General features: G+C 35.2%; 1 protein-coding gene across 1 annotated transcript; it reads left to right on the forward strand.

Annotated features, from left to right (window-relative positions):
* The first annotated feature begins 1676 nt into the window (after positions 1 to 1676).
* LOC149793001 (LDLR chaperone boca-like) lies at positions 1677 to 27759 on the forward strand. The gene is made up of 5 exons (XM_089966869.1): positions 1677 to 1936; positions 6862 to 7018; positions 14187 to 14268; positions 16799 to 16946; positions 21663 to 27759. Exons 1-5 carry the CDS (start codon positions 1709 to 1711, stop codon positions 21822 to 21824), a joined length of 777 nt encoding a protein of 258 aa, XP_089822995.1. The 5' UTR covers positions 1677 to 1708; the 3' UTR covers positions 21825 to 27759.
* Position 27760: the final 1 nt, after the last annotated feature.

Raw genomic sequence — 27760 nt, forward strand, 5'->3', positions numbered from 1 at the left:
TTAACCAAAAACATACATGCCTTGGTTTAAATATTTACTAGCACATGTGAATGTGTTTAGAATATGCATTCCTTTGTAAGATTGCGAATCATCCTACGATTTTTAAGAGTGCACTTGTTTTCTATCAGAACTATATGTTATTTCCCAAGTTCACTAAATATTTTCTAGTTTGCTGAGTAACTGTGTTTAATATTTACTGTCTTTCTTTCATAAGTACCTCGACCAGGTGCTGGCATCCCACTCAAACATTCCCTGTCTGTAGAAAGTGTAGCCTTTATCTTCAACACTTCATATTGTTATAAATTGTCTCTCTAATGTCAGTACGATGTCTTTCACAGTATCAGATATAGTGTAAACTAAATCATCCCATTTTAGTTACAGCTCTTAGATTGCAACTTATGCAGCAATTAACATGCATATAGCAAATTCATATACTGCAAAGTACTAGCTAAGTCAGGGCTGGGGGTGTTATTTTGCTACAAATCAGAGCTAGATATTTTTCCAGTTATTAGCAGACAGAAATTAGACAAAAAAGTGTCGAGAAATACTGCGATATACTGCAGTACACAATTTTTGATGGTGCCAAGCTCTAGTACTGATATCGTCAGTGTGAATATCCTCAAATGAATAACATTTTATTTTGAAATAATCGTTCAGATGGTGACTATGAATTTTGTTATTTTTCTGACCCAATGTAGTTGTTGTTGTGGGGTTTTAACGCCATTTTTCAGCACACGATAGGCTATGTATGGCGGACAGCATTAATGGTGGAGGAAGAACCCGGGAAAACCCCGGGAAGAACCACCGACCCACGAGAAGCTACTGGCAAGCTTTCTCACATACTCACACCCAATGTAGTTGAAAAGTGATATATGTCATATGATAACTGTCTGTCTGTCTGTCTATATGCTTAATGTAAAACAAGATTAAAAATGAAATTCTCTTTTTCTTGTATTATGTCTCATCTGCTCTTCCATTATGTACAAATATCAACCAAGATGAATATTAAAAAATATGAAGTAGTCTTTTAAATAAACAACTAATCAATTTATAGTACCACTCTCTTGTAAAAAGAAAAAGGAAGAAAACGAAAGAGTAAATAAACATAAGAATTTACTGAATACTTAAAATGCTGCTAGAAATTGATACAGAAAACATTGATTATTTATATTAATCTTGTATTTATTTTGTATGATACGTTCAGAAGACAAAACTACAAATCTTCTGTGTAAAAGACTTACTAATGCAGATTTATGGCATATGTTTGTTTCACAATTTATAAAATGGACAACTCGCTTGTAATTGTTGGAGGGATAATTGCCTTGTTTCATTTATAAATGAATGCACTATCAACAGTTTAGCATATAAATTCTATTTTCCTTGAAAAGAAAAATCTCATTGACCTGTGGTCAGTTTTTGATATACATGTATACCCTTTTCGAATAAATCATAAAACATCACGCCAAACTACTCTAAGATTAACTGTAACTAAGATGTATGCCAGAAAACACACAAAAAAAAGTGTGTATTTTCGAATTCCGTATTTCTTTTTATTCCGGTATTTTCGGTGTGTTCCGGAATTTTCGGTTTGTTCAGGTAAATACGCGGACCGAGCTATCGCATAAAGCGGTTTATCGTTCTGCGCGTCATCTTTACATTGGTCACTGCGCTATAGACGCTAAATATAAAACAAAAACTACCGGAACTTATGAAGTTTGTACATCAGGTTAAACGACGGAAGATGGCGTGTCAAAGAAGTTGCTCTAGAACTGCTCTGCTCATGGTTTTTGTATGTTTGCTTGTGTATCCAGCCCTGTCAGCAAAGGAAAAGAAGGAAAAACAGAAGGATGGGGACAACCCGGCAGATAAATGGAAAAAGAAAGATGTTCGAGATTATTCCGAGGCAGATATGGAGCGCTTATTTGACCAGTGGGAGGTGAATGAAGTTTTTTTCTCAGCACTTCACAAGTTACAACTTCTGTAGATTTACTCAAGGTATTTTCTAAAAAAAAGCATTGTTAGCGGGTAGTATTAATTTTTTGGATTTATCATGGTCTCATTATTACATATTTATACTCTGTTCCCCATAAACCCGAAGATATTACGCCAAGAGCTGTCCAAAAATGCAAATCTAAAAATAATTTGTCCTCAACAATTTCCAGTTTCTGGAGATCAACAGTTTACACCTCAACAAGGGGGACTTGACAAAATTGTCAAACGCGGATTTTTTATTTTTTTTTAAAAATAATACCCTAAGCTAAGTAATTGTTAAGATATTCACACATTTGTTAAGGTAAATAAGAAAAGACCTTTTAAACATGTATTCAAGCTATTTTGTATTCAAATTATTTTGTTCTTTGAGCTAAATGGTCTCTGGTCATGCATTAGAATTAACAGCACTTTGATTTACTTGCAAATAGAAACACAATCCGGGTGAATAAAGAGATGCAAAATGCGTGTTAATATCCGCTCTTTCATTGGCACTCATCTTTGATCCTAAAAACAGTAAATTAAAGATTGAGACTGTACTTAACGACACTTCATCAAGATTGTGGAGGGGCTAAGTCGAATGTATAACTCAGGACAGTATTTGGCGCATACAACCACCTCTTAAGATGCTGACTCAAATTACGTATCTGGCAATTGAAATGTTTTTAAATTGATATATGGTCTGACGATTTTGGTCCAAATGTTATTCATACACTTTTAAAGTGCAACTGGTTTTTTAGTCCATAAGAATGACGTCACCAACTGGAAATTTTCTTTTCTCTTATAACTTCAGTAATTCGTAACTTAAAAATAAATGTAATCTTCTTTTACCTTGGAAGCTTATTAATATTTCAGGAACAATCTTTAGCGATGTGTGATTAGTTTTGAATAGGAGCCAGATCTGGGACTGAAATATTGATGATGCAGTCTTCTTTGGTACAACACATAATCAGAGACGACATTTTTTAAAAGTCAGAATTGGTATTGGCAAGTTTCAAATAAAAAATGGACTCGGCTGTTTTCTTAAATATTTGATTCACGTTTGCTGCCAAATACATACATGATGCACCAAAATTCACTATTTCCAGCATGTCGTTAGCAGTGACAGTGCTATAAAAAAATTAGACACAGGACTAGGGCTGGTGACAATAAAAACAAATCCAATACCTGACTCAAATTCCACAAGTCCAGACTACGATTTCACGTGCCAAAAAGTATCTCCTTTTTTTGTTATTATTTGTCACACATGATTGCAATTGCTACACTTAAAATATATAGGGTGCAATAGGGGGGTTTGAAGGTAATGCAGGTGTCATTAGTGTTCATCACTACACTCACTAGAGACTGGATGGACGTGGTGTTCAACATCTCTGCTGGATTCTCTGAATGAATCATGGTCAGAACAAAGTTGTTCTGGACAACCATAATGTTAGCATTATCAGAACTGTATCTCATGCTGTCAGATCGTAAGATATGCTTGTCTTTTTAGAAAATTGAATAGACATTACTTTTGGGACTGACCATTTCATTGGGAGAGGGGGCATAACATGTTCTTTAACAAGGGGCTTTACAGATAATTCAACAGTAATAAAAGCCATTGTCCAGTATGGTTGCTAACACTTTTATCATCACAAATCAGCTGTGCAAACACGAGCATGTGCTTAATATTGTCTTTCAATCGATTTCGTGGCTAAAATCATCACAAAATGCATAGGTCAATTAATAGTTAGTATTTTAATAAGTTTAAGATAATGAATGATAATAAAGACAACTAATCAGAAGGTTTCGTTCAGCATGTCAAAAATGTTATGTAAAGGTGGTGCTCCTATTTCGACAGTCTCAGGTACACAGGAATGAGGTATGTAAGAATAATGAACAGCATCATCCGAAAAGTGCTTTATTAACAATTATTCTCGATGTGATTATAATATGAAGATTCGATCATTAAACAGCCCAGTTCCCACCAAACCCCCTGCAGTTTTCTGTATGCTTTGTGGATTTGTTTGGAAGTCTTACTGTAATGTGTGCCCAAGCTTATATTGCGGTCTGTGTTTTAGACCCTGTTGTGTGCGGACAGGTATATGTTGTTTGCCGTATGTGCAAAGAATTAAATGCCCCCCTCCATTTTGTTGCAGGTGTGCTTCACAAAGTAAAAGTCCATCAAACCAAGAGTTCTAAAATTTAATTATGCTGGGTTTGCTTCCCAAGTCACCTTAAAAAATGAATCACACTTAAACAGTATTTCGACAGCTGAAATAATTATACTTTCTCTTTTATGTATGGAGCATTATCTGGCATCAGAGAAACGTTGCCGATGTTCACAAACTTGCCAATGATCTTTAATGCAGATGTCATGAACATTATCATTCAAGGCAACGATATATATTTTTGTTCTCCTACACGCATCTAGCATTTCCTTGATTTAACTGTTGATATTGGATTGTTCACTTTGTGATCAAATTAGCACAATGCATGGGCTCACACACTAAATTCAGACACATCACACTAGCTGTCGTCAGCCACTTATGTAATACATGAAAATGGTGGTTTATACCTAACCTCTTAGCCTCTGGTTAAGCTGCCCAAAAATAGTTTTACCTCAACCCCAACCATGACTGTTTACCGTTTTATACAGGTTATATGAAACAGGCATGTGAATTAGCACAATGGACTTACCCACAGCAGCCTTCAAGCTAGCTATTTTCAGCCAGTTATATAATACTTGAAAATTGTTGTTTATACCTGACCTATTAGCCTTTGTTTACATTGCCCAAATAATAGATTTTAAACAGGTCAGTAGCTATTTTTAGCCTGTTATGTAATATATGAAAATGGTGGTTTATACCCGACTTCTTAGCCTTTGTTTAAACTGTCCAAACAATAGATTTAAGGCAGCTCCAGCCATGATTGTTTACCAGATATACCACATGAAATGGGCATGCAATTTTAACACATTGGGTTCACCCACTGCATATTCAAACATCACACTATTGTCAAGCACCAGTTAAGTAATACATGAAATGGTGGTGTACATTTGACCTCTTAGCTTCTTTTTAAACTGCCAGAGAATAGTTTTACATTATCCCCAACCATGGCTGTTTACCATGTATACATGCTATATGTAATGGGCATATACCGAAATGGCTGTTTACCATGTATACATGCTATATGTATTGGGCATATACTGAAATGGCTGTTTACCATGTATACATGCTATATGTATTGGGCATATACCGAAATGGCTGTTTACCATGTATACATGCTATATGTAATGGGCATATACCGAAATGGCTGTTTACCATGTATACATGCTATATGTAATGGGCATATACCGAAATGGCTGTTTACCATGTATACATGCTATATGTAATGGGCATATACCGAAATGGCTGTTTACCATGTATACATGCTATATGTAATGGGCATATACCGAAATGGCTGTTTACCATGTATACATGCTATATGTATTGGGTATATACTGAAATGGCTGTTTACCATGTATACATGCTATATGTATTGGGCATATACTGAAATGGCTGTTTACCATGTATACATGCTATATGTATTGGGCATATACTGAAATGGCTGTTTACCATGTATACATGCTATATGTATTGGGCATATACCGAAATGGCTGTTTACCATGTATACATGCTATATGTATTGGGCATATACCGAAATGGCTGTTTACCATGTATACATGCTATATGTATTGGGCATATACCGAAATGGCTGTTTACCATGTATACATGCTATATGTATTGGGCATATACCGAAATGGCTGTTTACCATGTATACATGCTATATGTATTGGGCATATACTGAAATGGCTGTTTACCATGTATACATGCTATATGTAATGGGCATATACCGAAATGGCTGTTTACCATGTATACATGCTATATGTATTGGGTATATACTGAAATGGCTGTTTACCATGTATACATGCTATATGTATTGGGTATATACCGAAATGGCTGTTTACCATGTATACATGGTATATGTAATGGGTATATACAAAGTTAAAGCAGATGTTCTGTGATATATGTATCAAGGCACAAGTCATCAATTCATTTATAATTGGCTGCGATATTTTGAATGAGTGTGTCACAAACATGAATCAAGACGGGTAATTTTGATCATTGATCTTTTACTTTTGCCATCAATCCTGTGTTACAACTCCAGGGACTTAAACTACACAACAAAAAATAGCAAAACAAACAAGTTTTGCATAATTGAAATTAATTAATTTCTCAAAATACAGGAGTGAAAGAATTAAATTAACAGCATTGTGAATGAATTCCTATTTCCTAAAAGTCCTTGCAATTCCAATAGTTCCAAGAAATCCAAATACATTCCAATGAAGAATGTCTCTTTTGTGTTGAAGTTTCAGATGTACAGAAAGATTTCCAAAGAATTCAAAAAATAGTCATTGAATAAATTTAGTTAATACTGTACAGTTATTCCACCGTGTCATGCAAAAAATAAATCTTTTCAAAAACCAAGTTGGGAGATTGAATTCGAAAACACACAGATTGGGACCTACCATTGGGAAGATTTTTGTGGCATATTTAAGCATCGTGTTCGCTAACAGGTGGTAAAAAATTTATAATGGGCATTAATTTATCTACAGAAATAGAGAATTTAGAAAAACAAAGGAGCGGAAAAGAAGAATTGTGAAATTCACCGAGGGTGACTTTTTGACAAGAATAATGATTTATTTTATGATAGTAACTTGGGTTAAGAAAACTGTTCTTCAGCTTTGACATTAACATGACTGCAGCATATTAATTGATTTATTCGTTTATTCATTGATTGATTTTGTTGTAATTTATTACGTTTTTGTTATCATTATGCTTCTAAATCTTCCAGGAAACTGATGAAGAGAAGCTAGAAGAGGATGAATTACCAGAGTGGAAAAGAGAACCACCTAAAATCGACCTGTCCAAAATAGATCCCAGTAACCCAGAGGGGATGCTAAAAATGAGCAAAAAGGGTCGCACACTTATGATGTTTGCCTCTGTCTCAGGTGACCCCCCCCCATCCTTTTATTCATTATTCAGCCTATTATTTCAAGTGATGATTGTGTTTTAACATTTGTCTTGTCTTAATGGTATGTACACAGTGCTGTTTATATGCCTTGTATTATGGCTAAACTTTTCTTATGGTATGTACACAGAACTTTTCTTTTTTTTATTCAAACTGAATTTAGGAATCTGAAGGCATGTTTCATTCTGATTACAGAATTTAGGAGTCTGAATGCTTATTTCTTCTTAAATATATTTCTGAATCATAATACCTTAGAAAAACTACTACTGCCTCACAGATAACGCTTTTAGCTGCAAGAAGCTAAGTTATTTGCCCCCATAGTTGGTGGTTGGACACAGTGATCTCACCTTGCTATAGGGATTGACTGCAAATCCTGTGAATATTTCAATTACTAAGAAGTATGCTATCATTATAAGAGATCTCACAAAAGCCAAATTCTATTTTGGAAGCATACCATTCTGTGGAAAGTATGCACCATCTATATTTCCAAGTTTTCTTTCTTTGCCTACAAAGTTCTGTCTTTACAATTGTCTCACGCTTTGACATCTTCTCACGTTTAATAGCACTTAGTTACTTGTACAGTTAGCCTATGCTACTTCAGGCTACAGTTATTTTTAATGTTTGCAAATCCTTACGGCTTTAGGAAATTCTACATTTATGTATAATTCCAATATTATGGGTACATACAGGTGAGTTTTCTTTATCAAGGCATTCTTAGTGTCTGGGTACCATGCTTCACTGATTTTGACCCTTCCTACAGGCAGAATTTGTAATTAAGATTGTCTGCCATCACTAATTTCCAGGTAAAACATCATATTGTGTAGTTCTGTGCCCACCCTGTGTTCAAAACAAAGACAGGTACATGCCTACAGGCTAATAAATTCTACCTTCTTACTTATTGTCAGTTGTATTATACCTGTATGTGTGTGCATGTGTGATTAGGATTTTTAACGTAGCTTTAACAATTTTTCAGTCGTATCACTATGATGTCTGCAGTGTGGCAGTTTATAGTGATGTCTAGCACTGGGGCATCATGCCACAGACATGTAGCGTGATGTCCCACCCACTCACATTATCCTGACACCAGGCCAACCAGTCCTAATACTAACCTCTTAATGCTGAGCGCCTAGCGAGGCAGCTCTTTGTACCATTTTTTTAAGTCTTTAGTATGACTCGGCTGGGGATCGAACCCATGACCTCCCACTTCCGAGGTGGATGCTCTAACCACCAGGCCACTGTTGTTCTTATTGTTGTTGTTGTGAGGTTTAATGACATTTTTCAGCACACGATAGGCTATACATGGTGGCCAGTAATAATGGTGGAGGAAGAACCCGGGAAAATCCCGGAAAGAATCACCGACCCATGAGAAGCTACTGGCAAGCACTAGGCCACAGGAGTGGTCTGTTATACCTGTACACTTCATTGCTTTATTAGGCTGTCATCATTTACCTGGTAAACATTTTAAGGTATAGCTCTACACCAACATTGTGTTGAAAAAAAGACAGGTGCAGGGCCACATAGGTTTATACATTCTGCTCTATTTATAGTCTTCTGATTCCGACACTCATTCTTGAAAAGTAAGATCTGTCATGGCATGAACAAAACAAATTGCGCGTAATTTTGATACTCCTTCTTGATAAGTAAAGTGTTTCTTTATCAATCGGCAATGGCATGTACAAAACAGATGGCAAGAAAGTCCACCATTTTCTGAAATAGGAATAAGCAATGAACTTTCGCTGACACAGCAAAGAAGATGAGTTGAGAATCATGTGGAACAAATTAAATACAATATTAAGAAAGGAAAGTTACAGAAGAATGAATAGCGAATATGACTAACAAGCCACACAAGACCCACGAGGAAAATGGTAGCCAGCAAGGCAAATAGAGAAGTTAAAGAACTTGAGAAATACTTTAAGACAAGACAGGTAGAAATGAATGAAGCATCCTTCCTGGAATGTACATACAAAAAAGGGACAGAACTCAACATGTCGGGAATACCAAGAGAAAGAGTACCAGGATTAACAGCAGTGATGGTTGCAATAAAAGTAAAGAATCCGGAATACTTGCAGCATATGTACTCAATCAACCCAAACAGGTATCAAGATTAAGAACAAACCAGAGAATTACACCCTTCTGATATACCACTTGAGATACCTCTAGAAGTGACGGTCGAAAAGTACAAGGCAAAATTGAATATCAGGGTGATCTCGTCAAGGCTAGCAACAATCCCCCTGACATCAATCTACAATGGAACAAGGATTTTAGAGATAGAAAAGAGCAAATTAATAGAAGTGAAACGAGTATTCTTCCTACACTGGCTTTTGACTAAATCATGTTATATTTCCACAGAAAATGTAATAGATGTCAACAGACTGGACACACATCACATAAATGCCCCCAAAAACCAAGAGACCCCAACCGAGAATAATGAACAGAGAATACCAAGGGCAAAACAACAACAACAACCTGGTAAAAAGCAACTAGATGAAGAAATGCAAACTCCAGAGCAACAGCAGAGAGAACAGCAAATACAAGGACATGAACAAAAATCAAAAAATAAAAAGAGCAACAAAAACAACAGCAAAAGGAAATCACACAGAAACGAACAAAAGGGAAGAAATCTCTCAAGGGAAAAAGAACCAGAACCAGAAAGTAAAAACACCATCAACAACAACAGGGACCGTAACAGCAGAATACTTAACAGTTAGAATCAACAACATCAACAAAGGCAGGAAATAATCAGAAACAAACAACAATAGGAAACTCACCAGCAACAACTAAAATAAAATCAACAGCAGAACAAATGGTAACAGAAAAAGAGAAACAAAAAAAAAATAGTAAATACCTAAAGCAAGCAAAATTACAAGAGAGAAATCCACAAGGGGAACAAAATAAGGAAAAACAAGTACACAAGACATCAACAACAGCAACAGCAACAGCAGGGATAAAACCAGCTGACTTGTCACCAAAGTATCTGATGGAAAAAGAAAATAAATTAGAAGACAGAATCAGGAGGAGAGAAAAAGAAGACGAATGACAGAAGACTTGAGGATGGTTGAAGAATATCTACTAGCAAATGTTTACAATGAAAATAAAAAATAAAGAACAACCCATAAAATATAGCACAACACTTAAATTTAGGGCAAGAGGGCCTCCCTACTTTGTCTGCAAAGATCAAAACAGGAGAGAGCACCCTCCAAAAAAAATGTAAGTCCACAGGATTCTAAACACAGAAACCAAGGACTATGTAATTGCTTTGAGACCAAGAAATGATGATTTGAGGAATAACTATAAATAAATAAATATATTAACCACAAAGAGGAAACCAATCATTGAACTCGACTTGCGAGAAACACGGGAAATAATGACAGCTGCTCAGAAAGAACTTGAGAAATTTTTCAAAACGAAGAGAATAGAAAAAAGTGAACGATTGTTCTTTGAATGTTCATACAGAGAAGGGACACAAGAACTAGATATGACAAAAATACAGAGAGAAAAGATACCAGTAACATCAACAGTTATGGTAGTAGATCAACCCAAACGGTTGCAAAGGTTACATAATAAGACCTAGAGGAAAACAACTAATACTACCACTTGGAGAAATAACTTGAGCAGGAGAGACAATCAAAGTAAAGGAGTCCACACCCATATTAAGAAAAATAAAAAAAACACTGGAGAGTTACATATGTCAGACATCTCCCTTGAGATACCATTAGAAGCAATGGTTGAAAAGTTTGAAAATAAGTTTAACATAAAGGTGATATCATCAAGACTGGCAACTATTCCATTAACTACAATATATAATAGAATATGGATATTGGCAATAGAAAAGAGCAAAATGAGAGACATGAAAAGAGCATTTTTTTCATACATGGCTTTCTGATGAGATCATGGTACAAGGGATAGGAAGTGCAGCAGATGTGGAGAGACAGGACATGCATCACACAAATGCCCAGCAAATCAAGAGACCCAAGCAGAGACCAGAGAACCAAAAATGATGAAACAACAACACCACCAAAATCAACAACCGGAAGAGAAACAAGACCCCAAACAGAAACAAAGAGAACAACAACAACAATGACTAATTCAAAAACAAAACCAGCAACAAGAAAAACAGAAACTGGAAATACAAAAACAACCGCAACAAAAGGGGAATCAAAAACAGAAACAAGGAATGAAAGAAACTCATCAGAAACAAATAAAAATGCATGAGAACAGGGAAAACAAAATCAGCAAGAACAAGTACCAAAAACATCAACAACAACAAAAGGACTAAAACAGAAACACCACAAATAGAACAAAAAACAGCAGCAAAGAATGGAGAAACAACAAAGGCAGAAACTAATAAGAAACGCACAATAATGCAAGAAAATAAACAACAAGGAAAACAAAATTAGCAAGAACAAGTATCCAAAACAACAAGAACAGGGATAAAAACAACAGAATCACCACTGAAATACTTGACGGCAGAAGAAGAACAAGAAAGGGCCAGACATAGAAGGAGAGGAAAAAGAAGACAAAAGAGAGAAGAGGAAAAGAGAATGATGGAAAAGTACCTACTAGACCTTGATGAATGTTTAGAATAAATAAACAAAAAAGCATACTATAGCACAACAAGTAACATAATGCCATTAGACAGCTATAATAGTAGGGCAGGGGTGGCCTCTTTAAATGGTCTGAAAAGATCAACCAGAGAGATTACCATCCCAAAAGAAAAAATATTTGTCTTAAAAGATTAGACAGATTAAGGATGAAGACGTCATAAATCTATATGTTGCTGACCTGTCCTCAGTGCAAGAATTTCTGGCAGACAAGGGTGATAGGTCAACAAATGAGCCACGAAGCACTGGAAATCTACACAGAGACAGCCCTGGCACCCAAATCACCACCACAGGACTCTTTATTATTGGTGACTCCTATCAGCCTTGCAACTTCAGGGTTTAACTCTATTGCAGAACAGCGAGGGAAAGAGCTAAACAAACAGTCAAAACTTCCACTTGCTCAGCAGATGCAAGGACTGGTTATCTGGATCAAACGTCCTATAACCCGTCCCAGCCTAATGAATCAGATGACATCCTCCCCACACAGATGGCCGATTTCCATTTCGACCAGCCTAGGCCATATACAAGGGATCATTAGGGGCCAAGACCACAACTAATACAGGCTCAGTCATCTGAAGTCGGTCTGTCACCCAGTACGTCGAACCCAGCCTATACAGGCAATTATTGAGACCAGTCTGACCCATATCCTGCCTCAAGACTCTCATTTGTTATGTCAAATCTAGTTCCAACAGATGTCACTTCACAAATTTCTCCTTTCATTAATCGGAGTCATGTTTCAAACTCAAGGTACTCTATGAGTTTGATGAGCAGCAGACCTTGACACTCTCGCCAGCTAAGTCTCAGGTATCACAGGAGACATTGTCTTCACCTCATGTAAGCAAAGACGATGACACTTATTCTTAAGTTCCTTCATTGATTCTAGACTCTACTATGTCTCTGGAAGATTAAGCCTTCTGAGCCTCGATTGAAGAAGTTTTCCACCTTTTACTTATGGAGTTATGCCCTCCTCCTCCCTCTCCATCAACTACCTGGACTAGAGCTCCAGCATTAGCTGATAGTGTGACAAAAATGGAAGAATCCAACTTCAGCTTACTTCTGCAGTCTGGATGAGTTACATTTTGAAATGCCTTCACCATCAATTACAAAATCCAAGCATCAACCAACTTTTCTTCTTACAAAAACAACTCCCATCAAACTTCAGTCTGTGGTTGTGGTTCTACCTTTGCATTACACCATTATTTCATATGGAAACCCCAGCAGTTGACTGTGACATCACAGCTTTGGGAATGATATAGGCACACTCCATACATATGGATCGGATGGCCTTTAATGACACTCAGCATTTAGTATGCAGTACTGTAGCCGTGTGATCTCTGCTGGTCTTTGTCTCTGGCTGTCTTTGAACAGGCAGAACATAACTTATCCACACTCACTATGAATGCCTCAGGGCATGCATGGGAGCCAGTTGCAAGAATTGCCTGAATATTGCTCAGAGCTGCCCAAAACACCTCAGCCAATGCCATAACCAGCTTCAACTTTACAGTTGGCAGAATGAGACTCGGTGCTCTCTACTGCCACTTTCTTTAGGGATCACCGTAATGTCAAGCTATGAATACAGCCTTTATCCTCTATCCTTTTTAACAAGCCATCAATGAGACCAGTTAACCTCCCCGAAAAGCACAGTGTCGATACAGGGGCATGAAGCTCCGCTCATCAAAAGCCACAGTTCTCGCAAACTGAGGTGAAACCACTCTGCCCAACAACAACGTAGGTGAGCAGATAACTTCTGGCTTCATTTAGCTAAAAGTGTTATCTGGGAGGGCTGGATTTGTGACGTATTTATCCTAAGGTATTGTGATTGGGTAAGTATTCTCGAAGAGCATCATTAAGTATTTTACTTTGAATGACCTCTAATTTTAGCAAAGGGACATTACTTTTATCTGCCCAGTTGAAAGTGTTAATTGGTAAATTGTAAGGGAGATGACCCTTAATAATGTTGAGAATATTTATGATTCAGACCTATTGATAGTGCTTTCTCCGTGATAAGATCAGGGGACCAGTCTAATAAATCGTTCAAAAAGCAGGAGATGGGTTTGTTCTTAGACAAGAATATCAATAGTAAATATAGGACAGAAATTTGTAAAAATGAGGTGTGGGTTTGTTATCAATCATCAGCTTATCAATGTTTAAATATGGTGTTGTAAAATAAGCAGTAACATCTGACAGCTTAGATTCAGATCTGCAGTAACTGTTATTGAATGACCTTGCAGACCAGTGACCCAATTTGGACTATGATTATGATCACTGGTTCTTGCGTCATGGAATTTTTAATTTCTGCAATAAATATTGTCATTAGGTTTTTGTAAAATGTACAGATTATCATAGAATACAATTGGTTTGATAGTTGTAAAACTTTGTATGGAAGGGTCTTCTGATTGCATGATAAAATGACTTTTGTAATACCTTTGTTGTTGGTAGGTTGTACATATCGAATATATTAGTACAAACTATTACAACAGACTGTACTTATATTTGTTTACATTTATATTATTCTTTGAATTTTATTTGTGTGTTATATGCATACAGGTAATCCCACACAGGAAGAAACAGAGAAAATCACACAGCTGTGGCAAAGCAGTTTATTTAACGCAAACGTCGAGACACAGAGGTTAGTATTCTAATTATGCTTTTTGTATCATTTGCTACAGTGGTCCACCTATTTTGTGACCACCTGCTGCAACAGGAAAGTGTCCTCATTGAGAGGGGTGGCCTTTCAAGAAGGTGATCCAAGAACACCATAACTAATTTTGAAATATTTAAAAAAAAATAACATAAAAATATTTTATAGAATGAATGTTATAAAACTTATAAAATTGTTTTAAAATATTTGTGAATAACCATTATATGTGGTGGAAACCATTAAAAATCAGTAAAATTAGGGTACTAATATCTGTCATTATCAGCTGTAGTTGTTGCAATGAAATTGCAGTTTTCGTCATTCCATTTTCACTCTATTGTTGAAGACATTTGAATTTTTCAGATGTAAAAGTTCTCGGCAATAGTTATCCGACTAACTTTTTTCATTTGGTCCAATTGCCTTCTCTTTTCTTTTAAATTGAAAATGTTTGTCAGGTTGCACATTTTGCATCTAGTTAATTCTTGGTGGACAACCACACCCCATAAAATTGTAGCTATCATGGTTAACTCTTGTGTCTACTACATAAAATGCTCAATGTTAACAAAGAAATGACCTTGCCATGTGACTGGCTGGCTGGCTATAATAGTCTTTTGATATATATCTGGTAATTTAATAGTGTGCAATCACATCGTGCCATATTTACCTTAGGGGGACCAGACATACAGGCAAGAACTGAAAATGTAGTGCTTATCAGCTGTTTTTTGTTGTTGTCATTTTGATAATTATTGATGCTAAATAATTGCCAGTAATTATGGAAGGGACAAATCAGGCATTTTAGGAACTCTTCATGGAAACCACAGCATTACGGATATTTGGATTACTTTGTATGGAGTCAAGTTAGAGTCAATTTTAGTGTTAGTCTTAATCAAATTTGCTGCAAGAATCACTGATCTAATCTTAACAGTAAACTTACATGTCACACAGGATTCAAAACTGATATTCACCAAGAGCTGAATCATGTTGTGCCGGGTTTAAGTTGAATATGGCCAAATTCAACTTAAACCCGGCACAGCATGAACCAGTTCTTGGTGAATATCAGTTTTAATCCAGTGTGACATGTAAGCTGACTGTCAAGATTAGATCAGTGATTAGATTAAGACTAACACTAAAATAGCTTTGACGGCACTGACTTCAATAAGCTGGCACTTCATCTTGGAGTATCTTGCCTCAGACATATAGCATCATGTCCTACCTGGTCATATTTTGCTGACACCAGGCTGACCAGTCCAAGCACTAACCTCTTAATGCTGAGTGCCAAGCAAGGCAGCTGCTAGTACCATTTTAATAAGTCTCTGGTATGACTTGACCAGAATTTGAACCTGTGACCTCCCGCATCCAAGGCAGATGCGCTAACCACTAGGCCACCAGAGCGGTCATCATGAAAAGTCAAATTTGTCTCAGTTTATGAATTCAGGATGTATATCAGCTGGGGTTGTCATGGTAACTAAATCTCTATTATTCTATTAACTTGTCGATTAGTACGTTACTTTGGATTTTTGATAACTCATTCAAAGATGTCCAGGATATTGCATCACAGTGTTATATCAAGACATTCAAGATTATTGGATTTCATTTGGAACATCACACATTTTTGAACCCGTAATAGGACATTAAAGATTATTTGGAATTTAATTGACAAGGTTGTAAGTGTATTTCATTTTATATTGTAGGGAAATAAAATGCTTGTTGATTGTACTTAAATTGTTGGTTTCACTTTGTAATATAATTTAAGACCTAGAATTGCAACACTGACTAGAAAGATGTGAATTTAAATTGATAAACAGTCTGTTAAAGAAAAGTAGTAACTGATGGGGGAGAGGCATAATGGAATAATAGAGATTTAGTTACCATGACAACCCCAACATCAAAGCCTGTTGGAGTAGATGTGCTTGCACTAGGGGTTAAGTTCTCTGAGACAAATATTTTCAGGGCATTCTTATCACGACTGTACTCCTGTCTTTTGGTTGATAAATGTATATAGACTGCATGTTGTTGCTATTCTTAAATAACTCCTAACACAACAGTCAGTGCAGCTGGCAGATCAAGGGCAGTGCTGCTGTCAGATCAATGGTAGTGATGCTGGCAAGTCAAGGTCATTGCTGCTGGCAGATCAGTGGCAGTGCAGCTGGCAGATCAGTGGCAGTGCTGCCAGCAGATTAAGAGCAGTGCAGTTGGTAGATGAAGGGTAGTGCTGCTGGTAGATCCAAGGCAGATCAAGCTCAAGACTTTCTAACCTTGTGCAAAACTTGACTATTGAAATTTTATATGCTAGTAGAAAAATGAGAATCCTGAAAATTCTATGAACCTTACAGCATTAAAGTTTGAAAACTTTGAGCTGGAGCATCCTGTTCAACAAAATTTTAAGAACGCTGGACCGGAGTTGCTGGATCATTATAAGGTGACAAATCTGGGTCAGTGTTGTTCATAGTGGGATATACTATACACTAACACATGCAATTCTTGTACACACTAGATGATAAAATGTGTAATTACTTTTTAGGTATGTGGTGAGTGAGAATCGTGTGATCTTTATGCTCAAAGATGGCGCACAGGCATGGGATGTAAAAGACTACCTGGTGAAGCAGGAACGATGTCTGGAGGTCACAATTGAGGGGAAAAATTATCCTGGCCTTGGAGCAGGACCTCAGGTAGTCATTTTTTTGCAACATATCTCATCTTTCCAATTATTCATTTAGTTAAATGATGTCTAGTTGGTCATGAATTAAACTTCTGCTGCTCAAACATCCAATATTGCTGCCACAGCATAAGTCTTGTTATTGCTACTCTTTATGAACTTATGATGTCTGGTTGGTTCTGAACGAAAGAGTTACCACTGGAACATCCATTATGGTTGCCGGAGATGCCATCTTGAAAATCTTATCACTTAGACTCCTGAAAGGATGTCCATATCTTCTTATCCTAAATGAAAATGCTGCCTCTCGGACATCCAATATGGCCACCACAATGGCTGTGTTAAAAATCTTAATATTGCTACGTATCTTGAATGAATGGTCACATCGTGTTTTCACAGGATGATTTGTGATGTCTAGATGGACCTAGATGAAAATGGTATTAATTTGCCAAACAATATGACCTCCACACCGGCATTCTTGAATTTGGTGTTATAGCTATTTCTTTTAAGGGTTGGTCACATTGACATTGTGCTTTCAGCAAAAGACTTTCTTGTGATATCAAGTTGGTCTTAAATGATATGGTACCAATCCAGCATGGCCTCCATCTTGAAAATCTTGTCATCGTTGCTGCTCAAAAATGGAAAGTATCAAAATAAGGTTTTCACCAGAAGACTTCTTGTAATGTCTTACTGGCACTAAATAAAAATTGTGCCAATCTGACATCCAATACTTAGGTAATACTTAAAAATCTTATCTTTATTCTTAAAATGGAGAGTTCTTATGGAGTCTAATGCTCATAAATCAGGCATGATTTTTCTCAGTTTTAAGCGGAATTCTGCTTTTCTCCTGACTTGAATCAGATTTCTCTTCGAATAAGTCCGTTTTTTATATCATCTCTGGTCCAGTTTTTAAAAAATGGTCTGTCTGCTCCCATTCCACAATGATACTTGTAAATTATTCATTCCATATATTAGTTAGAACATGACTCTCGTAAAGACTATTCTGATTGGTTGAAGATTTAAATTCGTCCATTGAATCTTTGTGTAACGGAAATTGATGGTAATGGAAAGAAGAAGCATGCTTGAAAAACATGGCATCCTGAGTTGTTGAGAGAAACCATGACATGAAAAGTTAAGATACGGTTTAAACAATGTATGGAAATGGGAATGGCAGGAGCGAAAAGTTGACAGAAATTTAGTTGGTCATTTTATAAGAAAACTGAACACTGGTCTAGCATTTTGTGATCTCTGCAATAAAGACCTGAATTAAGGTAATCACGGTTGGCAAAATTCCCCCACTTTTCTAAAGATAAATTTCCATGTCATTTCCAGGGTTTCTCCAGGACGAAATTATGTTTTCATGGTTCATATGAGACCATCACTGAATGGAATTCTATAACATTTTAGATTTAAAAAATGCATTTTCTAGATCTCAAGATGTTTCTATTTTAAGACTCTCCAAAACATCTAAGTCAAAAAGATGAGCATGTACAAAACCACAAAATGTATCACACGAAACAAGTTTGATTATATTCCTAGAAATTGGCATGTTTTGTCATTGCAATGTACAGAATACAAATTCTAATTTTGCTGACTAGCATCATGTTGCTATGTGGAAACAACATAATGGACATAAATTGGTTTTGTTTCCTTTCAAACTTTTAATTCTAAATAATTATACAACAATGTATATGCATATTATACAAAGTAATATTTCCTATCACAGCTTGAAAAAACAATAAGCGCAATTAGAATCTTGTCTTGTAAGGAAAAAAGTTTAATCCTGAATTTATCGTGCAATAAAATCCCAAACAAGATTTTTCAAACAACTTAAACTCCTTAAGATGATTTGGTCCAAAATCGATCATTTCAAAAACATTAACAAAAGGGTTTATTTAAATAATGAAAGAAGACCTTCAAATTTATAACAGCTGTATTAAAAAAGGACTGAATTTTCTGTAAAATCAACTTGTCTTCTTGAGATTCGATTGACCAGTCCCCAGAAGAGTATTGATAGCGGGGCTTGTATCGTCTTTTAATTTAATACAAGAGACGACAGTTTCCCCATTTCTCCAGTGTTCCATTCAATATCTGAAACCAATGCTTCAAGCCACATGTCATTGTGTAAAAGTTTCTCACCAAATTTCAGCTCAGATTCAACATTTTGGACAACAAATTTCTCTTAAAACGAATAGCAGTTCATTTTCTAATCCAGATTTCCTACACATATTCCTACCCCATGGACATTTAGTTTGGGATGTGGGGTCAGAGAAATTGCATATTCAAAATTTGGAATTTGCCACCACTGTGTGGTTGCAGCATATGGTAGTCACTTATTAGCGGGCCTAGCAAATTTAAATGATGTTATATTAACTCATACCTGCATGAAATCATTAGGAAAATGATATATTTTTTCAGAAATGGCAAGTATTATAATGGTTATGTCTTTAATCCGCTGACAGTCTAGACGAAACTACAGCATATATGAAATCTGATCCAGTACTCGCCATTTGCATTACTAGTCACATGACTGCACAAATCTCAGTAGTCGCGTGATATCAACAGCACACTCCTTTTTAATGTTGTTGTACAAAAATTCATTTATATTAAATGAAAGTCACGTTCCTTTTGTAAAAACCAAAAAGAACATATAATTCTCAATGTATTTATTTGGAGAAGAACGACAAGAAACCTGTCGCTGTCCTTGCAATCTGGTCAGTCAGATTCATCAAGCACAGAGCACAAAGTAAAGTGGCAGTCATGTGATACAACAAAACCCCAGCAGTTGTTCTAGTTATAAATATATATAATTTTTGGTTCTTTCGATTTTATATTTTTATAACAACAAGCATACAACTTTCATTTAATATTTTTTCTACAACATTTGAATTGGGATATTATTGATATCATGTGACTATGGTATCTATAAGGTCAGGAACATGTGGGTTGTGAAATTTGTGTACTCATATGACTACCAGTGCAAATCGCGAGTACCAGGTCAAATTTCATCAACCTCCTTTGTTTAGTTTGTATTTAAGCAGATTAAAGAGATCATGATTTTATTACTCACAGTTTATGAGAAAATAAATAATTTTCATTTTGATTTAATGCAGGTTTGACAAGATTTAACGTTTAGGTTTGCTAGGCCATCTGGTAAGTGATCTTGTTGACCTTTTGTGTTGCTTGACTGGTTTTCATATCTTCCTTATAAGAAAAGATATGGATATCAAGCTGTCTGTAGGAAAAAAGTCTGCTAGATGAATCTAATCCACTGAGTGTTTGGATTGACTCAGCAAAAGTTGAGTAGTACATATTGTACATGTTAAAGGTAGTATGAGTAGTGCATATTGTACATGTTAAAGGTAGTATGAGTAGTGCATATTGTACATGTTAAAGGTAGTAGGAGTAGTGCATATTGTACATGTTAAAGGTAGTAGTAGTGCATATTGTACATGTTAAAGGTAGTAGGAGTAGTGCATATTGTAAATGTTAAAGGTAGTAGGAGTAGTGCATATTGTACATGTTAAAGGTAGTTTGTACATGTTAAAGGTAGTATGAGTAGTGCATATTGTACATGTTAAAGGTAGTAGGAGTAGTGCATATTGTACATGTTAAAGGTAGTAGGAGTAGTGCATATTGTACATGTTAAAGGTAGTAGGAGTAGTGCATATTGTACATGTTAAAGGTAGTAGGAGTAGTGCATATTGTACATGTTAAAGGTAGTAGGAGTAGTGCATATTGTACATGTTAAAGGTAGCAGGAGTAGTGCATATTGTACATGTTAAAGGTAGTAGGAGTAGTGCATATTGTACATGTTAAAGGTAGTAGGAGTAGTGCATATTGTACATGTTTAAGGTAGCAGGAGTAGTGCATATTGTACATGTTAAAGGTAGTAGGAGTAGTGCATATTGTACATGTTAAAGGTAGCAGGAGTAGTGCATATTGTACATGTTTAAGGTAGCAGGAGTAGTGCATATTGTACATGTTAAAGGTTGAGAATTAAATATATTTAAGAAGATAGTATAGTTTAGCTAAAATTTTATAGAAACAATAGTTACCTATGAATATTAAGTCCTAAAATTATCACTCCTTTTTTTCATCATCTAATAAGAAAAACTTTTTGTATCACAATCATATATTTGATAGAAATTAAGTGTCAAGTGAATTCTTGGTATCAATTTTATTTTTACCCCCATCTTGTGTTCTTAGTCTTAATTACTGTTTTTTACAAAAAGAATGAGATTATGAGATCCTGTGCATGCATAATGCCATGAAATTCTTCCTATGCCATGACTTGCTTTGTGCTGTTGTTACTAAGAATAGTTCGTGATTCTAATATTAGACACTTTCTATAAGAAAAAAATTCTCAGCCCAAGAGGAAACGTTGGGACTCCTGAGTGGTTACTTCCTAGAGTTGATAGCTTCTTTGTGATATTTCAGTATTCAATCCATGTTTACCAATACTTATAAAGTTATATCCCTTTGATTCCATTTAATGTGGTATTACCTGAACTCTCCAATATTCTCAAGACTTTGATTTTTGGGTTACCAAGTTTTGTTGATTTTCTATTTGTGGTTGGAACAGACCACAAATTTGAAGATTCATTCTTTTTGTGGACACACTAGGATCCCTAATCCATGTTTAAGCACCTAATAAAATTTCAATTTTTTGCCAAGTTAACAAAATTTATACCATAACAAATATCTGAATTCACTTCTTTTTTAATTACAGGCTCAAGCTGAGGAAAAAAAGACTGAAGAGAAAAAGCAGAGTAAAACAAAATCCAAGAAAGATAATGAGGTCAAGAAGGACAAAAAGACAAACGATAATAAGAAAAAGGACAAAAAGTTAGAAGACAACAAGACCAGTGCTAAAAGCAAGGATGAATTGTGATGGATTGTTTATAGAATTTATGCTCATTTTACATCAGATATTTGTTTGTACAGTAAATATTGCATTAAACTAAATTTCATTCTGTTAGGAAGGAAACTCCAACTACATTTTCTTAATTGAAGTTACATTTAAAAATTGTTTTTGATACATATTGTCTTTCAGCTGTTCATCATTGTGCATGTGGAAAAGTTAGATGTATCAAATGTGTTAGTATATATGAGTATGAAGAGCATCTTGGCACTCTTTTTGAAGCATTTATTGCTGAGTTAAGTAATTTGTGGCCTATTCCAAGTGTCATGTGCCTAAACAATTTGTAATCTGTAAGTTTTTCTTCGGTCAAATTGCGTATGATTTCACAACTGTCAATTAACTCAACAGCACATCTATGACCATTTACTACTGTATCTATTAGCTTGTATCTATTAGCTCTCAAGTCCAGCTGTAAACAGCATAGATCCTGATCTGCAGTCTGTGTTCTGTTGATTATTCCTAACAAACTGTAAAGACACAGATATGGAGGTTCATTATGTAGTGGCAGATCTGGGGCTGTTTAGTTTGACTGGACTTATCATTTGATGATCTTAATTCTTATCTTGTGTTACTTGTTAAATCCAATGCTACTCCATTAGTACATTGTTTCAAAATGTGTAAAACAAAAGATTTTTGTCATATAGTTTAGATAACATGTTTGAAGCATATCTGAGCAAATTATCAACTAAATCAGTGTGACCTCACCTTGTATGAATCAGTTTGCATAAGTGTTCATCTTGAAAATGCTTTTAACAATGTATATTATCACTAAATTTAGGAACATTATTTTGTGAGAATTGTTATTTACAAGATGAGCTACTTTTCTAGTTACCTCATGCTAAATTCACTGTTAACAGATTGTTATGAAAGCACACTGCACATCAGCTGAAAAATGAGAGATACAAATTGATCTCTTCAATTTATATTCAGAGTATTGTTCATTCTGAAGACTGAAGCTGACTACTTTAGATCTGAATGATATCTGTACATTGTTTACAGGCCCCTCTGTACATTGTTTGCAGGCCCCTCTGTACATTGTTTACAGGCCCCTCTGTACATTGTTTACAGGCCCCTCTGTACATTACTTACATGCCCCTCTGTACATTACTTACAGGACCCTAGTCTGGACCTGTGCATTTAATTACAGGACCCTTTGTAATTACTAATGGGCCCCTCTATACCTTACAGGACGAAAATCTGTACATTACTTACATGCCCCTCTGTACATTACTTACAGGACCCTAGTCTGGACCTGTGCATTTACTTACAGGACCCTTTGTAATTACTAATGGGCCCCTCTATACCTTACAGGACAAAAATCTGTACATTACTTACAGTACCCTAGTCTGGACCTGTGCATTTACTTACAGGACCCTTTGTAATTACTAATGGGTCCCTCTATACCTTACAGGGCAAAAATCTGTACATTTCTTGCAGGATCCTCTGTATATTACTTACATGACCCTTGTCCAAATTTGTATCTGTAACTAGGACTTCTAGTCCAAATCTGTTCACTACTTAAAGGACCCTACATATAATACTTACAGGCCCTACTGTACATTACTTACAGGACCCTTGTCCTAATCAGTATATTAATTACAGGTCCCTCTGTTCATTACTTACTGGGTCCTTGTCCACATTTGGAAAATCATGGTTTTTTGAAATCAAATTTTAGCCATAAAAGCCAAGGTATGAACAGTTAAATTCCATGTCTTTCTTGTACTCAAGTATGATGTGGGACTAAATCAGCAGTGTTATGTTTTGTGTTTTATTATGTGTTATTGACTTTCTTAGAGATAAAATGTGTTATTGACTATGTCTTAGAGATAAAACGTATTATTGACTATGTCAAAGAGATGGAACAGATTGTAATAATAATCTGTAAATTCACTTGTATATTTTTAGGACTTAACTTTCATAGATAAGTCTTGTTTCTGTTAACTTTTAGCTCAACTTGCCATTAAATGGCCACTCAGAAACTGCAAACAAAATTTGACAGGATGCATTCCAAGTTTTTTTTAATTTGTATGAAAGATGCTGATTTACAATCACATGTGGCCACCATTAAATACAGAAAAAGCTTTGAACAACTTTTTTTTAAATTATAAAAATGTTTAGCAGAATGCTACCAAATTCGGTGTGAAGCATCTGATATGAAGGTATTTCAGTTTGTAAATCCACCATCAAATATGGCCACTGTGACAAAAAAAAATAAGGGAAAAAAATGAAAACAACTTGGCAAAAACTACTTGACTAAATTTGCTAGAAAACATTGTCACGAAGGGCTTCAGATTTTATGCAAATGTTTTATCGATTTAGACAAAAAGCATCCAGACATAAAGGTCTTTCATTAAGGGACATATGATGCAAAAACCCTGAAATAACTGTTTTCAACAACCATGGAAGAAATTTTAAAGGAGCGTTGGGTGACCATGTGCTCTAAGGTGCTAAAATGTACTGATCACTGACATCTCGCTTCTATCCATGTGAGTTTGAGTCCCAGGCTCAGTCATCATAAGTATGTGAGAAAGCTTACCAGTAGCTTCCCATCGGTCAGTGGTTTCTCATGGAACTTTTCCATGCTCTTCCTCCACCATATATACTGGCTGCAGTATAAGGTCAATCATGTGCTGAAAAATGGTGTTAAACCCAAAACAACAACTACCTAAAGGAGCATTTTCTTGACCAGATTGCACTGCATTATTATTGCTGTTTTAACTTACCCTAATATTCATAGATCCCTCATTTCTATATCATCTGTTAAAAGTGGAGTTTGAGGATGGCATAGGTATTTCCTTTTTTGCAGTGAATGCAACAAGGCCACTGCCACCAGTCTTACGGTGCTGTGTTAAATGTTTTTGAAAGCGTTTGTCAACATTGTTTGCTACATGTAAATGTAAATTTGGTAAGATACTATGTTGCAATTTGTATCCAGATGTAATCTCATAATGCCAGCAAGGGCAAATAGGTTTTGCATATACATGCTACAAGTTGAGGCCAACTGTGAACTAAACAGACTCAGAAATGCCACTGCATAATGTGCCAGCAGATATATATCTGTGCAGTTTGTTAGGAGTAACCAGTAGAATAAAGATAGACCCTGATCCAGTGGCACATTATGCAACAGCTGATCAGCATCCTTGTTGTTTGCAGTTGGACTCAATTTAAAAGCAACTGTATATATCTTAAAAAATGACTATCACAAGCTAGACACTTTATTTCATAAACACTTGTCTGTTTTCTTCAGAAGAATATGCTTGTGTAACAGGTTATGGATAAATAAGTCTGATGCAGTCTGATTGTTCAATATTTGCTATGTAGCCTTGTAAGCATGTTTGATAAAAAGCAAAAATGACAGATGGATTTTTAATCTCACTCATATTTACATTGTACCCATACTTTTATTCATCCTTTTTATTATGTACAGTATAGTCGATCATGTGCTGAAAAATCTCATGCAATCATTTTATTGATATTCAAGAAAATAAGGGTAGGATTGAAAAATAATAAAATGTACTCAAGAAATATGTATTGTGGTAAATCATTATTATTAGTAAGGTGATAAAGAAAGGAGAGTATTGCTTAAATTATACGGGCAAATATAAAGTGTTTTGTTGCTGGCATTAATGTAGTCCTCTTTATAATTTTGACATTAATACAGTACTCCTTTTGATAATGCTGTTCATGGAAGTTGGTTATGTTTTAAATGAAGATACCTTATACAAAGGTAAAATACAACAAGGCTTTCATAATATATATTTGATAACAATTTTTTTTTAAAGAAACAACACTAAATATGTAGTTCAATTAAGTGGAACTATGTTATAAAGTGGTTCTCATTAGCCCAGTACCAACAACCTATGTCATGGGAAGTGATCAAATGTGGAAAATTTGAGCCACTGTATTTGACTGAACTTTTGATTCAAGGTAATTTATTGGATATATGAATATTTAGAAGAGTTTTCATACAAAAATGCCTATCTTCCACATTATTAAAATGATGTATTTTGATGCCCCAACTATATTGTTTTGATGTTATCCATTTGCAAGCCTATACCTGACCCAAAATAGCACAATTGTCTGAGTTATGGAATTGTCACATACAATTTTATGGTCATTATGATCTCGTTTGATTTTGAGGTCATTGCTACAAATTTTTAATATTTTTTTATTCACACATTATTCGATGTTTTGTAAATAATTTTTTTAATGGAGAAAAGCCTTGGTAGCACAATTAAGCTAAAGCCACTTGAGACAGACCAATTAAATTTGACAGGCCTATTTGTTTTATAAATATACAAGTCAATTAGATTTTCAGGCCATTACTGCAATTTTTTTTCTTGTTTTCATGTTTTGAACTTTGTTTTTAAAAAAATGTTAGGACAATTTAGCAAACACAAATCTACTTCATATTTGTACAATATGTGGAAATCATTTGTTATCCAGCCACTTACCTAAATTTTCTGATCATGTTGGAAGGATCACATCTGATTTTGTGTATTTCAACATGAACTGGGATTAATTGCTTAGAAGGCTTTATGAATATGGGGAGTGATCAATGGAAATGTAATACATTTAGATTTACATTAGGATCTACCCATGTTTGTTGACATGAATATGTACGGAGATGGACAAAGTAGACCATTATTAACACATTTTCAAGGAACTATGCATAAAAAAGAAACCGGAAAAGTGTGGTTATTACATCTGTACTTAAAAGTATTGATGTGGACAACTTGTTTTGGCAGAGGTTGCCAAGTTGCAAGTTGGCTAGCCAAAATAACTAGTCCGTACAAGTATTTTCTGTACAAATTATATACTTTAAACATGAAAATGGTATTTTGTCCAGTCATCATACAAAACCAGGTATGTTATAACTTATTCATGAAATTTTTCATCTTCACACTAGACTTCATTGACCTCATTCTAAATTCTCAATGATAGCATATAATAGCAGTAACATAGGTGGAGATGTTATTTTGTATTGGCAGTAAGGTTTTCATGGCACGAAAATATTAGTACTGGTTCTTGTTTTGGGAATGAAGTATCTACCTTTCAGTAAGTAATTGTGTTTTTTAAAAAGAAAACGAAAGTATGTCTCAATCCATTCAAGTGGCATTTCTTCCAATTTTTGTGACTTCGTCATCTTCTCAACAAAAATTGAACCAAAAATGTCACCTGTTTCATAGTATTGTCCTCTCTACCATTAGCACTGGTTGCTATGTTACTGATGTTGCCATCATATTGAATATTTCTTGTAAAATATAAAATATTGTGATTCTTTCAAAATCAACATTATTGCAATTTTCATAACTGGAAAAAGACCAAGGAGCTATTTTGATGCAAAATTAATGGGGCTTGGTTTTAAGGATAAAATACGTGTCTATTTACATACTGATTTGAAATGAAATAATGCTGCTGGCTTCACTATAATATGCTTACCCATGTTCTGAAACACAGGTCCATTAATTCATTGTAAAGAGCTTGAATGGGAGTTTCTTGTTAAAGTCACAGGAAAACTGCACAAGTACAATGAAATGCATGAATGTTTTAAAATAGGTATTTCCTGTTTTTGTAGGATAATTTTATGTAATTGGCACCTGTCCTTGTAGGATAATTGTATGCAATTTCATTCAAGTGTATACAGTAATCAAAACATTGATCAAAACTTCACTGATGTTGATTTATAGTACATGTTACACCTTTAAAGTTTGTGCATAGGTATTGACATGGTATTTTACATTTCAATCAAATCAAAGAGGCTTTCTTGTTCTGAATTAAACATTTATGTGCAGGGCATATGCATTTCCATTGCTCAGACAATGTTACTACATGTTGTTTTTATAAATTGTACATTTTTCTAATACTACCTTGAATAATAAAAATGAAAATTTAAAGTTTTCAAC

The sequence above is a fragment of the Sinohyriopsis cumingii genome, chromosome 8 (genome assembly GCF_028554795.1).
Source record: "Sinohyriopsis cumingii isolate HCF-2022 chromosome 8, ASM2855479v2, whole genome shotgun sequence".
NCBI classification, from domain to species: Eukaryota; Metazoa; Mollusca; class Bivalvia; order Unionida; family Unionidae; genus Sinohyriopsis; species Sinohyriopsis cumingii.